This window comes from Ailuropoda melanoleuca, chromosome 8 (assembly GCF_002007445.2).
Source record: "Ailuropoda melanoleuca isolate Jingjing chromosome 8, ASM200744v2, whole genome shotgun sequence".
NCBI classification, from domain to species: domain Eukaryota; kingdom Metazoa; phylum Chordata; class Mammalia; order Carnivora; family Ursidae; genus Ailuropoda; species Ailuropoda melanoleuca.
The window spans coordinates 30,934,362-30,952,464 of NC_048225.1; the positions used below are offsets into that span (position 1 = coordinate 30,934,362).

The following is an 18,103-nucleotide window of genomic DNA, read 5'->3' on the forward strand; positions in this document are numbered from 1 at the left end:
TTACCCTTTGAGTCTGGTATGGCCTTATAATAAAATGTGGTAGAAGTGACATTGAACAAGTCCTGAGCCTAGGCCTAATAGATCATGATGCTTCTGCTCTTGGACCTTGGAACTGTGAGACCTCGATGTGAACAAGCCTGGGCTAGTCTATTGGATGAAAGAAACATGTGGCCCATTTGCCACTGTGATCCTACCAGTGCCAGCTGACCCATTAGCATTAGTGCCTCAAAGTTGACTAGCATCTGACTACTGATGCATGAATGATTCTTTTTTTTTTTTTTAAAGATTTTATTTATTTATTCGACAGAGATAGAGACAGCCAGTGAGAGAGGGAACACAAGCAGGGGGAGTGGGAGAGGAAGAAGCAGGCTCCCAGCAGAGGAGCCTGATGTGGGGCTCGATCCCACAATGCCGGGATCACGCCCTGAGCCAAAGGCAGATGCTTAACCGCTGTGCCACCCAGGCGCCCCTGCATGAATGATTCTTGCTGGGACCATGAGCTCAGCCCAAATTGCTAATCTATAAAATCATGAGCTAACTAAATGATGGTTTGAAGTCACTAAGTTTTTGAGTGATTTGTTTTGCAGCAAAACTAACTAATACAAACTATGTTTGTTTAATGTTCACCTCTGTGTATTTAGGATAACTACTCCTTAATTACTTTCCTATAGTTATTCACAGGAAATAAAAGGAGATGCGTACAAAAAGTATTCATTGATATTTAAACTATGAAATATTCTCTAAAGGTATTTATGTATCAATTATCTAAAGTATATGAAACACACACACACCCCAAAGGATTATTCCAGTCAGAATTTTGGTATGAGACAACATACCCCCACACCTCCCACACCCCACCCCCAATCTGGACAACATCCACCCCCCCAAAAAAAAAGCTAAGAAAAATTGATTTTTAATGTCTTTTGCCTGATTACTCTTTTTAAAAAAAATTTTTTTTATTATATTATGTTAGTCACTATACAGTACATCCCTGGTTTCTGATGTAAAGTTCGATGATTCATTAGTTGCGTATAACACCCAGTTCACCATGCAATACGTGCCCTCCTTACTACCCATCACCAGCCTATCCCATTCCCCCCACCCCCCTCCCCTCTGAAGCCCTCAGTTTGTTTCTCAGAGTCCATAGTCTCTCATGCTTCATTCCCCCCGATTACTCTTAAAGACAAATAGAAAGATCTTATTGAAGTGCTTGCATCTCTTTCACTAGCTACACTTATTTTAAACACTAAAGACATTGCAGTAGCCTGTTCAGAATCAATACGGATATGATGGACAGTGAGTGAAGTATGTCACGGGTCTCTTACTTCAGGAAAGCCACTCTTTCAGTTTTCTTTACTACTTATATGATAGATAATGGCAATTAGACTACAGATTTCAGAAATGCTTGTGTAAAATACGATCATTATTTAGTAAGTATTTTAAAACAAATTTGTCAATATGCTTTCTTTATTTGTGGGGCTATCAGCAGTTAAAAAGGATAAAAATATTTTATAGTTTCAGTTAGGCTTAGTAATATGAAATCCTTGAATTGTTTAGTACAATGTTGTATCTTCACATGTTAATGCATTCTAAATTATTTTAGCTAATTTTGCTTCAAGATAGTTAATTCTTTTGGTTTTGCAGATGTGTAAGGTATATTATGATAAAAAGTTTGACTTTAGTGTAATTTAGAAATTATCAGTTAGATTATTATCTTACCTTATACTAGTTGATTGAATAAACTTTAGTTATACACTTAGTAATAAATTCAATTAACATTAATTAAGTCTTTCTGCCAATAATTGGTTAATAATTCAAATTTCCCTTCCATAGTTTACCTCCTTCAACAGTGCAATGTCTCAATATTATAACGCTTATCACATTAAACAGTTATTTAAAAATCTGTTTCGATTAGAGTTCCAAAAGAGATCGCATTTTACTGAACCATATGTTTCCTGTCCTAATGTAAAGTGAAAAAATGTACTAAAATTTTTCCTGTTATTGGTATATTCCTTTTTTTTTTTTTGGTATGGTAGTTTAACAGATGAGGAGGGAAATGAGAAAGTCACTATATATGAGTATAAAATTATAGTTGTTTATATAATAACTAATTTAACAAATATTTAGCAAATAATCTGCCAGGCATGATACAAGCTGCTCAAAAATGGATAGCAACATAGATATGACTCCTGTCTTCAAAAATATATAATTTAGTAAAGGAATAAATGTGGATGGAAGCAGAAATTCTGAATTTAGCCTGTTTTCCGTAGCTGTTTTGTATTTTTATAATTGCCTCTAGAATAACAAGCAGCCTGCTTAAAAAAATCACTGCTTCTCAGGAATTATCTCAATGACCCTGAATATTGAATCTTAACGTTGCAATAGTTAATTCCCTTTTTATATATTCCATAGAAAGCTTCAAGCAACATGTAAATTTATGTAAAACACATACACATATGCTAAGAAACATACAATTTATCCCTGGATTTAATTTGGAAAAATCTGGCACCTTTACTTTTACTAGGAATATGTAACTTGTTTTATTTGGAACCAAGAATGATCATCACCACTTATTTAACTTTCAAATGGGATATGAGCAGCTTTTTTTAAAAATGAAATTTCTATAGTAATATATTAGACGAGGTTTGCTTTAACTGTAAGATCACCACTCGTTACTAGGATTTGGTATACAAAACCTCAGTATCTTTCATATTTTCTTCATGCGCAGTCCCTACCTGGAATGTCTTCTCCCCTCTGCTTCTTCTCCCTGCTTTTCCTGTAATACTTCCTATTCTCCTTGTAAGACTAGGTTAGACTCCCTGCTCAGTGGGGAGTCTGTTTCTCCCTCTCCCTCTGCCCCTCTCCCCACTCTTTCTCTCTCTCTCTCTGAAATAAATAAATAAAATCTTAAAGAAAAGACTAAGTTCAGGTATTAGTTAGTTTAGAAAGTCTCTTTGCCTCCACAGGTTGGATGATGTGTAAGTTGGACTGAGTTCCCTAAACGTACTTCTTCTGTTGCTCTTGCCACATATCAGTTTATACGCCTGCTCCTCTGTTAAGACTATCTCCTCAAAGGCAGTGCTCTATCTCAGTTGTGTTCGTATACTTCCCATAATATGTTTGTAATTGATTACTACAGAACCCTCTGTTCCTGGACAGGTGCCTAGAGTTTGGATGCTTAATAAATCTTTGTGGAACTGAGATAAGTTCAGAATTCACCTACTGTACACTGGTAAAATACTCTATAGAGCCATTAATTCTTTGCTAAAGGTGTTGTGATTTCCAAATTCTCTAAGTTGATCCTTTTCATTTCTTTTATGTGAGGAATATCAGATGACGAAAGGAAGTGAGTAATAATAGCCCAATAGTTATCTCCAAAATTTCCTCTTCCTCCGTTTACAAGATAGAAAACATCTTTGAGAGGCTACCTACTGAGTTATTAATTCTAGACTCGTAAAGTTCACTTTTGTATTGTAATATGATAAAAATAGTGCATAAAAGAAGCTAGAGGATTTTGAAAAGCTAAAAGCTAAACACATCATAATACTTGGGCATGCTTTAGAATTTAATACAAAACAGATGCAGAAAGAGAAATCGCCAAATAAAGGTGGAATTTCAAAGATGTCTTGAAAATAATGGCCTCTCAAAAACCACCTCTTTGAAAATCACTTTGAGAAATAATATAGAAGTCAGTTTAAAACACAATACTTACATATCAATAGTGTTTCAAAATGTAAACTGAACCATGTTTGCTTATAAAAATCCTAAACCTTATTTTGTATTAGAGAATAAATAGAGTCTTTTATTTACTAAAGCTTTCAAAAACTAAAAAGAATAATCTTTTATGTATTATTCCTCAATGCTAAAAATTCTAACATCAAGGGCCTTATTATACTATGTATTTCATCCTTCTGCAGGTTAAATTATATCTCCTGGATTCATAGATAACATGTAGGGCACTTTTTTAAAATAACAGAAAACTTATAAAAGGTATCAGTGTTGCTTCAACATGATAACAAGAATCCATTGTGTATTTCTCTTTTATTACCAACTCCTGTGGTTACTTCCAAAAAAAAAAAAAAACCCAATTACATTTAGCACAATATCAAAAATATTTAAATTTTCACGCGAAGCAAAATGAATAAAACTATTATAACTTATGTTCTTTATAACTTTAATAGAAGTTAGAAACTTTCTTTGATTAACAATAATAAAAAAAAAAGATTTAGATTTAGATTTAGATAGTATCATTGACATTTGTTTCTAAGTGACCTACTCTCAGTCTTTAGTTCATCTACTCCTACCTTTACTGATCCCTTTAGCAAATCTACAAATATTTATTTATTCTCTAAGATAATTTCTTTCAAAGAATGGCTGTGACCCTTGTACTCTACATTCTTTGCCTCATCTTCAGCAGTAAATGTAACATAATGCATCTCATATCCATTTTGAGAGAATGTTCAAAAGACTAAAAGGAGAAATTGATAAAACTGGGTTCATACACTATAAAATGATACAATTACAACAGCCAGAAGAGTGAGCTTTAATGGGAAAACACACCCATAGAACATCTGAAGAGGCAAGTATGGGAGGATATTTTAAGATGTTTTTCATTTCATCTTTTGTAAAAGGATTTTTTAAAAAATTTGGTGATTTGATCTTGGCAGAACAGAACATATGATTTTAATGTTTTAATAGTAGTAAAATAAGTAAGATAAAAATAGCCTGCATTGCCCAGCTAAAGAGGTAAATCTATAGAGAAGAAACAATCTCTTTATGTCTTCAATTTTCAAAATGACACAGTGAAGAATTACAGATAGTTTTCATTCTTCATATCTTTGTTTTGAAACATCAAACCATATTTGGAACAGCGTTCATGACAATGAAGTTTTAAGCTCAAAGAAGCTTAAATGATAATGGTGGCTGTGTCATAAATGTGCCTGTGTTGCCCAGAATCTCAGCAGTGAGGCCACTCATCTCTCACCCTTCCTGGGGCTCCGTGCTTTATTTATATATTACTTGCTTGACTCACAATGTTGCTGTATGAATTGAATGAAATAATACATACACAAGAGGAAAGATAAAAGTTCTCTTCATGATGCAAAAGTCAGTTTATATATTTTAGCCAAGGTCTTAATTGGATAATGAAACTGCTTCAATTTTATTCTGAAATGATTAAACATTAAAGAGTCTGATTTGTAGGTTTGCTTTTAAAAATATACATAACAGAACATATTTTTGGCAAAGTTACAGGTGATAGCTCATGATGGTAACGTTTACAAATATTAGGAAAAAAAAACTTGCATAGTATAAATGCAGCCACATAATCATAGTATAAACTTTATAGGAGTGAATGATTTTAGATTAATATAAGCGAATATTCCCAGCAATGAGAATAACTGACCCACAAATTTTAAATCAAATGAAAGATATTTACTATAACTTAACACTAACCTTACTGAGAAAGTAGGAAATTTAAAATATTATATCCCTTTTCTTCTTTTGTGAAAAACAAAACCACAAATAAAAACAAAACCAATTCCTACATCATAGGGTATTTGTGAGAAGTAAATGAAATAACATCTGAAAAATTTAGCATGCTGCCAGCTTTCTTGTAGGAATTCAGTGGATGAGAGCTATTATAATTAATTTTATTATTAGTCATCTCTGTTTCCAGTGCTTTCTCAGTGGTGGGATTTGCCATTATGGCGTCTCAAGTCAGGGATTCAGAGAACAGTCTCTGAGATGGAGACTCCATTAAGGAATGACTTTGGGATCAACATTTGTGGAAAAAAATGAAGAAAGTAGAATTGAGCAGAGGGGTTGTTTAACTAAATGGTGTCATAGCAAAGGTCTCAGCTTATCTTTTATAACCATCCCTAATCATTCATCATCCTTACACTTCAGCATAGATTGGAGAGTTGGGGAATAACTTGGGTCAGATATCTCTTTTTGGACAATACACCAGGGTATCTGCCACAATGGCTTATGGTATCCTTATGGTTAAAATGGACACAATTAGTTTTCCTTCCTAATGCTATTCATTTGAGCAGGCCCACAAATCAATATGAATATGAAAGGGAAAGAAATACAAGAAAACAAGAGGAAGACAGAGGTATTCTAAAAAATTGTCAAGATTTGAATAGCATCCTCTTAAAAAATAAATAAAAGCAAACACCATGTGCAAAAATGGAGTATTGAGAAAAGAAGAGTATTAGGCTTTGATGATAATTTAGGTACTCATTTCAGTAATTTGACTTAAGCATTTGATACACCTGGAAAACTACAGTTTTATGATTTAAAGAGACTTTTATTTACTTATTTATTTTAAGCTGTTTAGTACCTATATAATTTATAAAGATATTTGCTGTATTATAAAAATAAGTCATTATTAGATTGGGACAGGGAAGTAGTTCCAGAGTCAAGATCCATTGATTACTCATCAATGTACAGTTGCAGGACAATTAATAGAAATTTAGAGTAATAATGAATAGATACAATGGAAATTCTGAACTGAAACTCAAAATATTTGGAGTGTTATTTTGTGTGAAAATTTATAGTAGAAGTTTGTTATGTATGTTAAAAAACTAGTAAGTCTAAGTAATTCATTATTTAAATGGTTTAGAATTAGGTGAAAATTTATTTTAATAAACATCACTGAATCAATGACATAGTTGCAAAAACCTATTGGGGTATACAAATGGTCACATTTCCAAAGAAACAGGCACTAAGATTAAATTCATCTTTTGGTTGGATTGAAAACAACCAGGGGTGCTTGAGTGGCTCAGTCGTTTAAGCGTCTGCCTTTGGCTCAGGTCATGATCTCAGGGTCCTGGGATCGAGCCCCACATTGGTTATTTCTTCTCCCTCTCCCTCTGCCTGCCGCTCCCTCTGCTTGTGCTCTCTCTCTCTCTCTGTGAAATAAATAAGATCTTAAAAAAAAAAACAAAACAAAACCCAACCAATCCAAGGAGAATGTAATATTACAGAAATACAGTCTGAGTTAATACATGCATGGGATGGAAAAATAATTTTGGAGAAAAACAACACTTCCAAAAGGAAAAAAATTATGGAGTCCTAAACAGTCAAGCACTTTTTTTCCCCCCAGGTAAGCACTTCTTAATTGCTGGAAGTAGTGAGCTAATAGCATATTTAATTTCTGGAGTTTACAATCCAGGAAAGCGAATTTTATTAAGAGGTAATGAGTGTTTTCTATTTCTCATTCCTCCTTTTCCCAATCCAATAACTTGAAATATCCCATCTGGCTCTGATGAGAATCTCTAGAAAGTATGGTATTTTATCTCCTCAGAGATCACAGAACACAGGCTATTGATCGGACTTTTCCTGGCATGGCCTACACTAAAATTGCCTTTCTCTTTCAAGAAGCTTTATTTCACTTTTCACTCTCTGTCAGAAAAACAGTAACAAAAAAGTAAACTTGTAGTTCTTCACTAAGAAACATTGAAGAGAAACCAGTAATTTTTCATATCACCCATATGCTATGAAAATGCATCATAAAGATAAAACAGCTGTCAAAAATGAACCTTTAAAGAAAAAAGCACTGTATCTTCACAATACCACACCCAGAAGTTTGTTTTTGTGGACTATATTTAAATGAACAGAGTGAGGCCTGTGATTTGGATGGGTAAAGCTGTCTTTTTATATGTGATGATGGTGGAAGCATTACCTGATTTTGCTGCATTTGACCAACTATGAAGAGACTCGCTTCAAATTTTGCTTTGTGGGACAATCTGCCAACTGGAGTAAATGGAGGTGGACGATCAACATGGTGTTACCACTCAGCTGTGATCCTGGTGGTATTGTGACCCACAGATTACTCAGATGACATTCCCAGGACCTAGGAAGTGTCTTCCAAGAATCAACTGTCGTAGAGGTCACAAAGAGAGTCACCTTTCATTCAGTTCTAAATTTTGCTCAAGTGAACATCCAATTTTGTGTCAAAAATGAAAAAGCAAGGAAATAAACTATTCTAATAACAGGATTTAACAGCATTTTATGCAGTATTTAACTATATTAAAAATCTCTGAAATAAAGCAGTAGTTGGCTAAGCTGAAAAATACTTTACATCAAATTATTTTTTCATTCAGGCAAGATTGACTGTGGACATCCACAGTGCAAAGTAATAAAAAATAAAACAGCTTATTAGCTTCTGCTTTTAGGGATCCCACAGTTTACCTTTTTTCGTGACTATATAAACTACTATAGAATAATAGATTTTAATGGCATATTCTGTTTATGTTCATAGGACTATATGGCACATATACACATACTAAAAAAGATGGACATTCTTTTTTTGGTATGGCAACTACTACTACTTTGAGAGGATAGTGAGTGTGTGGAGGAATTTTTCTCTACACAGATGAACAGTGAGAATGGTGTGTACATTTTCCTAGAATGGTCTGAAAATTCTAAGGCCTTTAAGAATAATCTCTCTCCTTCTTAGAGACCAAGATTTGATTAGTGATTATTCTGTCTTATTAAAATGACAAAGTGACTTCTTTTGTTAAGTTAGATGAAAGATTAAGAAAGAAGTCATAAAGCAAATACATGCTAGTCAAATATTTACAGCCAAGAACGGAAAGCTGGTGGATTACCAGGATGCTGGGATTCACAGCAACACAAAGATCCAGGAGGCAAGTAATCAAGTGGTGAGAAAGGACTAGACTTTGCCAGGCAGGGAGAAGCTAGGGCTCAGAGCTCAGGAGGACATACTACTTGAAAGTACAAATATTAGTAGTGAGTAGAATGAGCCGAAGAAAATGTGTGCCTTTGATAGAGTTACTGATCTTCTGCCCATTCATACATTCCCTGATTAGTTACAAAGGCCTTCATGATTTATACCTGCTAATATGATGAAGAAGAGGATGCAGCCAATGTTTGAGAGGTCCTCAGAACTTTGTGTCTTAGCAAGCCCTGGCAGTGTGTCTGATGATTTCATTCATTTTTACAACATTAACATTGATCCGTCAGGAAAGAGAAGAGTACCAGTTGAGCACTTACTGTCTTCCATTCTGAGACTTTTACAATGGTTAGGAAATAGAGGTTAATTCCTAAGAAGATAAGCTAGGAATAGAAGTAACCATAATAGGAAGATTGACATAGGCTAGAACTATTCAGCTAATGTAAAATCCTTACAACATTAAAGAATTTGTATTCAGGTCCCTTTTTATGTATCTAATATTCCACAAAAACCATGAATATGAATCAGGTATGTTCCTTTATGATTCCTGTGCTTATATACAGATTATTGTATTTATTCCTATTTTTCAACACTCTGACATTCAGATCTGGTTGGTAATGGAGTGGACTACTTCATAGGAGTGAGTTCCTCATCACTAAAAATGCTCCAGCAGACACTAATAAACTACTGATGGAGTATCAACTTAGGACAAACCCTATAATCTGCAATATTCCTCACAGCCCTTAGATACAATATCTTTTCCCATCTTAGATTGCATTTCTCTTTCTTCTTTTCCTACCCTAATGAGGTCAGGTAGCACCTACTCCTCAAATAATATTACTTCATATAATTGTTATGAGAAATTGAAAAGCTATTGTGTGTGTATGCATATAATATATATGTATTATATATATATTTTTAGCTGAGTACATGGCATATAGTAGGTGCTCAATTAATTCTTCTACTTGTTTTCCTCCAAAGTGATAAAAATTCACATTAGTGAATTTTACATTAATTAAACATTAATCTGTTTGTTTTCTGACCTCCAAGAATATTTGGCTGTAATAAAAAATAGTAAATTTTTACAGTCATATTTTTCTTGAATTACTTAATATTCTATGTTATCTTTATATTTCTTAAAGACTAAAACCAAATCATCCTTTTATTTTTACTTCCCACAGTTTATAGACAAGGAATGATCACATATGATTAATGAATATGGGAAAGGTAAGCTTTATAAAGAAGAACCAATAAATAATGTAGTTTAAAAAATCACACTGTATTTAATCTTGTCACCCTAATTTAGTATTCATGTGGCTTAGAAAACTCTTATGTTTTAGTTCCCTCATTCAAAAAATGGGGTCAAATATCCCTATTATATCTTCCTGATTATATTGTTACAACCAGAGAATTGGATAAATATAAAGGACCATTCAAATATCCCTATTATATCTTCCTGATTATATTGTTACAACCAGAGAATTGGATAAATATAAAGGACCATTCAAATAATGCACTTTTGTTTGGCTGTTCATTTAGTTACAACTTAGCATGTTCAGAGAATTCACAATGGAAAGGGCATGTTCAGAGAATTCACAATGGAAAGGGCAATTCTTCTTTAGCAGACCATCCTGATCACAAGTGTTTGAGTTTTTCTCTTCCAAAAAACCAAGCAAATGGCAGGCTGCCATGATACTCAGTGCAACTTTCTTTATATATATAAAGATAAAAAAAAATCTTACATCTCTAGTGAGCAATTAGGAATTTCAAGTCTATGAAAAACAATGGGTCACTACAGTCCTCCATTAAGACTGCAGCTTTGGGGCTACCTGGCCATGTTCAGGTGCTATCCAGACATCCTGAGAGTATTAAGAGGTTCTTGCAGACCTCTGACCAACATAAGCAATTACATCAAAACACAATTGCAAATGCCTTATTTGCATAACCATAACCATATAGGATGGTTATTTAAGGCCAAAGCTAGTAATAGTCAACTCCTTATTGCTTAACCAGAATGAATATAAACTATTCAATCAAACAAGCTATTCAATCCCTGCTCCCTAGAGCCGTCTGAATTGTCTTCTTAAAAAAACAAATCTGAATCACATGAGTCCCTGCTACATTTCAAATACAATTCCAATTCCATGGCTTGAAAATCAGTGCCTTTTACAAAAGATCTCTGCTGCTTTTTAAAAAAATTATTCAAGAGATACTAACTTACCGTGTAGTATGTGCCCTCACTGTGCTGTCAGGGCCAGTGGTTCCTCACTGCTCCTGAAACATGCTCTAAACTCTTCTGTCTGTCTTTGTTTTACCTACTTGCTCTGTCTGAGATATAGTTTATTCTCCTCGTCATAGGACAAAATCCTACGTATCCAGGTCAGGTTCAAATTGCAACTCCTCCTGCCGTCCATGTGCACAAGCTCCTCTGCTGACAGCACTGTTAAAGCAGATCAGGAGCTCATCCTGCAGCCTCTCCTTTAAATTGTGCTCTCTTAGGGGAGAAGGGCTGTGTCTTTTACTTTGATCCTCCACAGCACTTAGCTTGTAAAGCTGAACTGAAATTAAAATCTTAAGAATAGCCTCACTAATTTGCCACATTTAGTTAATTCATATCATTGCCAAAAAAGTGACTTGGGTGAATTGGATTAAATGTTTATATATGTACTAATGGATTGCTCGGAATCTTTTAACAGCGGCTTTAGTAATTTGGATTCACTTCAAATCAGTCAAATTCTTGGATTTGTAAAACATGGAGTAAGTAAAAGGGGCAAGGGAAATAGAAACATTTTCATTATAGATGTTTTAATTTAAATTTCAAGTAATAGCTATTATTTTTTTAACCAGATTATATGTTTATCTACTCACTATCTTGTAATGCAGTCTGAAAGCTAATTTATTTAAAAAGAAAGTGTATGTAACATTGTATATAGATGTTATGATAGCTACACATAAAAATCTGTCTAGAGCTTTATCTAAAAAACAATGACTATGTAAAAAGATGCCAGTACAATTAGTTGAAAAATAAAGAACTTCATTAAGCTATATTTTGTCATCTACAAGATGCTAAATTTCAACACCATTGGTACTTTTTTCCCCTCAGAGATTTGGTTGTTTCAGTTGACACTGTGCAGCGTTAATGTTAAAAAGTATAACCCCCTTTCTTTTCTCATTTACCCCTCTTCAATCACCCACTGGTGGGTGAGGTCCCAGGGCAGTTAATCCACTCAAAGGCACACTCTTCCTGCTTGAGTCCCTGAGTCTTTTTGGCTTTCTTACTCTGCTCTGTTAGTCTAGACCCCTCAGGTCCCTTCAAGGGCTCTCCTTTGAAACTCAGAGTCCGCCATAGAACACCTCCCTTCTGACCTCTGTCCTGTCCCTCTTATTCCCAAAGTCTTCAGCTGGCCTCGCAAACAGAAGATAGCCCACAAGTCCAGAGGCCTTCCCAAATCTCCCTTTTTTTTTATAACACTTTCATTTCTCCTTCTAAAACATATGATTTGGGGAATAGAATGTTTTTTTTCTTTTTCTTTCTGCCTTCTCAAAGTGATAAAATGGAATTTTCTCCAGTGTATGTCCTTGAAGCCAGACAAGGCCAAATCAGTGTTTGAGGTAATTGAGAGAAAGGGGAAGATGATTTCTTTTACACCTTGCAATTCTGAAGCTTCCAAATATTTTAAAGTACATACACATTTCTATTAATTATTCTAAATACACTAAAAGTGATGAATGCTAAATTACCTAAAGGCTAAATATTTTTTCTCTTATCAGTATGATTATTTGCTTTATGTTTTCCTTCTACTCTATACTGTCTTATCACTTCTATAATCCAGAGCCTAATTTTAACATAGCTTGTAACCATATGGATTGGATGGAGTAAGGAGTCAATTTTGTAATACTTAAGGGCAAGAACATATATATAAAGAGCATATATGCAAGAGCATATATATAAAGAGGGAAACAGCAGGTATTATTAACTCCTAAACTTATGAAAAAGATAAAAGGTATTTATTGCTACAAAAGAATGATAACAAACCAGAGTGGTAATTTTTAAGAGCTAGAAACAAGAATTCATATAATTTTACCAGGAAGATTAATTTCTCTGTTGGTATTTTAAAATAAAGAAGGTATATGTTTACATGAAAAAAATATTCATTTTAGAGATATTTTTACTTTATACATCTGATCACCCAAAATGAATGTTTACAGATAATCCTAAGAATGTATATTTTTGATGGTATATTTTTTGTTTTCAAGTGTGATATTTTTGTATCACATTTTTCTGGTTCTGTTTTATTTGTTCACAGTCTTGAAGGAATTGTTAACCCCACATAAAGGAAAAAGGAAAGTCACAAATTAGAGGAAAATGAGTTTAATTTAACATGGTCTAAATATTTTACATTTAATACAACCATTAATAATTAAAATTAATTTATTTGTTAAGATCTAAATAATGCAGTTGGTAATTATTTCTTATATATACTCGCTCCCATTATTTTCAAAGTAAATCAGGATGAAAAGATAAATGTAGAAGAAAATGTTTAATTTTGGTCAAATTGGCAAATACAACAAAGATAGCTCATCTTTACTCTCCTACCGATATAAATTTGTCAAATTCTAGAGTGAGAAGGGAACCTTAGAAATTTTCTGGTGCAAGTCATTCACTTTACTTCATTATAGTTTAATGCCCAGGAAAGATAAGTGACTGGCTTTTGTTACCAGGCTGATTAGGGATTGAGCTGGGAATTGACCCAGAAAATTCCTGACTTTGGGTATAGGACTTTTTTCACTGTATCATATTACCTGTTCAATCTAAACTGAGCTTTATATATATTTGGTGTCACTACAGCTGTGGTTTTCTAGTGCTTCCCAAAATGTTTAGAGAAGAATAAATGGATATTAATAAGTATAGAGAAGCATTTTAAATTGGATTTGCAGGCATAAATTGCTTTTGGATCCATCTCTTTTGCCCATATAAAAGGGATATTTCAGCCAAAATATCTCTCTGTTACTCTAGTTCCATCATCCTTCTCTCTCTCTGTCACTATGTCGCTCTTTAAATTAAACAAGAGTGGGAGAAAGAGGTCTTTTTTCACTTCTTTATTGAGAACACTGGTGTGTTCTATACTATAGGATTTGGTTCAAAAGATTCCCACTTCATTTATTTGATAGTCACATAGATATTACAAAGAAAGGACTTGACAGACAAGAAATGAATATATCTATGAATGCTTATCGAAGGCTGGTGTGTATTTTTGACTATTGGTTACATGTTTAAACTCTTTCTAAGCTCATGTTTAATTCCTGTGTGGAATTAAAGAATCTCCAAAATTACTATTTCTTGAGGAGTAGGACAGGCTGACTTATTTCATTTATTTATTGAATCATAATTACTGTTAAGACTGCTTTAAGTAACACTAGTACGTAACAATATAACATCTAAGAAATAATGTGCAAATATTGATAATATTAATGAAGTAAATAAAAGTGGGAAAGAAACCAGATTTGCATAATGAAGTATTTCCAATTTCTTACTGAGTTTTAAAAAAAATACTTTCAATTTGATGTAACATAAAATGATGAAAGAAAGAAATTGAATAAAATTGATTTTTTTTCCTATTTTTCCTTAACATTTCATAGATAAGAAAGTTTTACATTAGAGTGTAAATTTTAAAAATTATTAGTACTCGACAAATAAAAATATATTAACTTACGGCCCTGATGCTTTCAAAATGTCCACCTTCTTTCTCGAAATCAATAGGCTGTCCTTTTAGTGTCCAATAGAAAGTGACATCCAAACTAGCATCGTGAATTGCTCTGCAATTAAGGACAATGCTTTCTCCCACTGTTAACTCTGTTCTTTTAGGAGTAAGTTCTATTCTTGTAGGTTCTATAGAAGTAAAAATACATTGATTAACACGATCAACACATAGTATTTCCCTGTATTTTATATTTAAGTAATAGAGAAAAACATAAAAAAGGAATCTATGCAATGCAGTTGCTCTAGATACACAACTTTAAGTAACCTATTATTAATTGAAATACTACCTTTTTGTATGCTAAGGCATTTTACTATACTTGTGTAAGGGACTGATGATTTAAAAGTTACTGTTCCTCTTAAGAAGTAAACATGGACAATAAAGACAGGAAAATACATAACGATAAGCAGCATTTGGCATTCCTGAAGGGGAAAATTAGAAAAAAGAAGCTGTAGCCTCCCTGTCCACCCTCAAGCATCATTAAGTATAAATAAAATGATTTTTACAATAAAAAATGTTCCATATATAAGGAAGAATTCAGATGAGTAGGAAGCACCTCCCCTCAAATTACTATTTGAACAGAGATAAAAATATAATACTGTCACTATACCAACTTATATTTGCTTTATACTCTACAAAACCCTTTTATGAATAGAAAAAGCACTGCTAGCTGATTATAAAATAATCACTCTTGATAAATTGTGGATCGTTTAGTTGAGATCCCAAATTAAGGCAAATTATTGAAGGGAAAATGTTTCTTGAGAAAAAACATGTGTGTTTAATTACTTAATGATTCAATTAAATTTAAAAAAAATAGATACACTTTTATTGTGCTAATAATGTTGTACATCTAAGGGTTAAGTTAGTGATCAAATAATTGAAATATGATTTTTTAATAAAGTAGGGGGGTGATGGAGATAATTTTGATTTAGTCTTTTTTCCTTATTAGATTCTTGATTGTAGATATCTCAGGAAGACTGACACAAATGATTAAACATTAGGTTAATTTTCCTGTTCTAGCTCTGTTTTTGGCAATAACATTGTCTTATGAGCCACCATTCTTAACCACTGATAAGATCCTTTAATATGTGACATCCTTCCAAGCAGTCAGAGAGGAAAGAGTAATACCAGAAAAATGATGTAAATATTAACATTCTAGAAGTCAGATATTTTGTGTGGCTTTCTAAGTTCTGGCTTCATCAGAGAAGACAGATAATCACAGCATATTGTAGTTTAACTTTGTGAGCACTGAAATGTTCTGAGTAACTAAATATTCCATTTAAGTTGTGATTAACAGAAAACTTTTTGGTTATTATTTCAAAAATGTCTGTGAATCCAACATTGCTTCATTATGACAAAGATTGTTTAGCACAATAAGACACAGACTAGCAGATAGAGTTGGATTCCCATTATTATGCTATAAATGACGGCATCATTTAAATTATCTTCCTTCCTTCTGTTAATGTTTGCTTCTTTTCTAAAATATCAGAGTGCTGGCTATTTCAATGACATTTTTATTTCTAAAGAAAAGAAAACGTAACATTTCTATATTTTATAGCCAGGTATGATTCCCTATATAATATATGCCTATGTGGAAAAACTTGATTATAGTTCAGCTGTGAAAAATATGTCTTTGTTAATTAATGGGATTTTCTGTCTAACATATGAGATTTTCTTAGCACTAAAAAATGATACATAGTCTCAAAAAATGTTCTAGGCCAAAATCTAGTTCACGTTAGAACTAGAAAACTAACAGAAACATTTAAGTGGAAATATTTATAATACTAAAAAATGACAGTGTTTAAAAAATTCCATTGATGTAAACACCAAAGAGCAGGTCAAGTAACCGTTTATCTGATACACACTCTGACACCACACATTCATGTCCTCCTTCTGCTACTTCTTTCTGCCCCAGATCCCCGGTTGAAGTGATAACAAAAGAATATTACTGATTGATGTTAAAATTAGTCTTGATAGAGGAAAAATATTTTTATACTGTTGGAATACTTTTAAATTTTGAGACATCCAGTAAAACTTCAGAAAGCTTTCTTTATGTCCTCACATATTTTGTTCAAAGCAAAATACTTAAGTTTCTACCAACAAGGTGTTCTTTCCTTTATGGTCTTCTAAATAATGGAAAGGGACAATTTGGCTGTGTTAGTTCTATGTTTGCAATGTATCTTATCAATAGGAGCATGCACACACATACGTGGAGACACATTTTACATGCATATTATATTTATTAGCTTTCCAACAAAGCCGTGAAATTGCTTATAACACGGTTAGCCACATTTTCTTACCTTTTACAGATACTGAGGCTATGATTTCAGCAGAACCAAAGACATTCTCCCCTTGGCAAGTGTACTTTCCCTCATCAGACTTAGAAGCATTCAGGATCCGTAGACTTCCGTCTGGAAGAACAGCTATTCTGAAAATTATTAAAAAAGGTTTTTTTCCTCTTTTACTGCAAATCAGCTAAGTGGTAAAAAATTCTGATGACGTCTGAAACCACCTCCAAGGTAATAATAAATAGGATAAAGGGGTCACTGTGAAAATATGCAGTGATAGTAGAAATGTCTTACCCTTCAAGAAATTTTGCAATAAACCCACTTAATATCTTCTTATGTTTAAAAGGGTTAGGAAGTTACAGGTAATTTTTTTTGACACCTCTTGACAGTTAATTTTAAAACTTGTGGGAAAAGGTGACCCTGAATTTGGTTATTAAAATTTATATTATAATATCACCCAGTGTATTTTAAGCATTTTACTTCAAACACAGAGTGATCTAAAAAATCAAATATAAAAAGAAACAGCATAAAAACATAGAGGAAGACAAGTACAGAGCATAAAATTAATTGTATACAGCCAAGAGATGATTTATGGCGGTTTCTCTACAGTGCCACCAGCGCAGCAAGGGTATGAAAATGAGACCTGATACCTGATACTTGGGCTGCTCACACTGCACTTTTTGAATATAAAAACATGATACCTGAGTTTGCATTGGGCTTTTTTTGAGACCTTTGTTAAAAATGGACCTTGAGTCTTAGATGAAGGTGAAAAATTAAAGCAGTATTAAAATTTTTTTTAGAAGTTCAGTGAAAATGAGGTTAACATTTGGGATTGCCATATTATCTTGTGTATTCATCATCCCACAAATATATGGATTTCAAAGTTAATTAGTACTTTTGTCTTTTTCTCCCTTCTATGCTCCTGAAATATAACCCATTTTTTCACCAATGCATTCAACCTCCTCAAGCAACCTGAAAAGAAATAGAAACGGCTGTTGTGGTTTTATTTGATATGCCACTAAGAGTTAGGACTGACTTTTAGCAAAGAGGAAGTAACACATGTTTGGTAAGGACCAGTGGACCTACTGAACTTAAAATCCTAAAATTGGATTTCCCTAGTTCTGAAGAGAATAGTTTATTCAATGGTAATATAATAATATTATACTATTTAAGAAAGAAGAATACGGCTAAATATGTTTAGTCAACATCTTTCATGTTATTTTAAAATATGTATTCAATCTTGCCAATCACCCCAAACTGAATTATTCAAAGCATTGAGCCTTGTTATAATTGGATTAGATCCTAGGTTGCTGACTATTGCTTATAAATTTATATTTACATATTGTTATCAATAA

At 33.1% G+C, this 18,103-nt stretch overlaps 1 protein-coding gene across 1 annotated transcript in view; it reads right to left on the reverse strand.

Moving 5' to 3' along the window:
- Positions 1–18,103, reverse strand: part of CNTN5 (contactin 5) — a 1,363,322-nt gene that overhangs the window by 145,260 nt on the left and 1,199,959 nt on the right. The window contains exons 14-15 of the mRNA XM_034666129.1: positions 16,761–16,888; positions 14,416–14,591 (exon numbers count right to left, since the gene is read on the reverse strand). Coding sequence (XP_034522020.1) covers positions 14,416–14,591; positions 16,761–16,888 — 304 coding nt within the window. The remainder of the gene's footprint in view (positions 1–14,415; positions 14,592–16,760; positions 16,889–18,103) is intronic.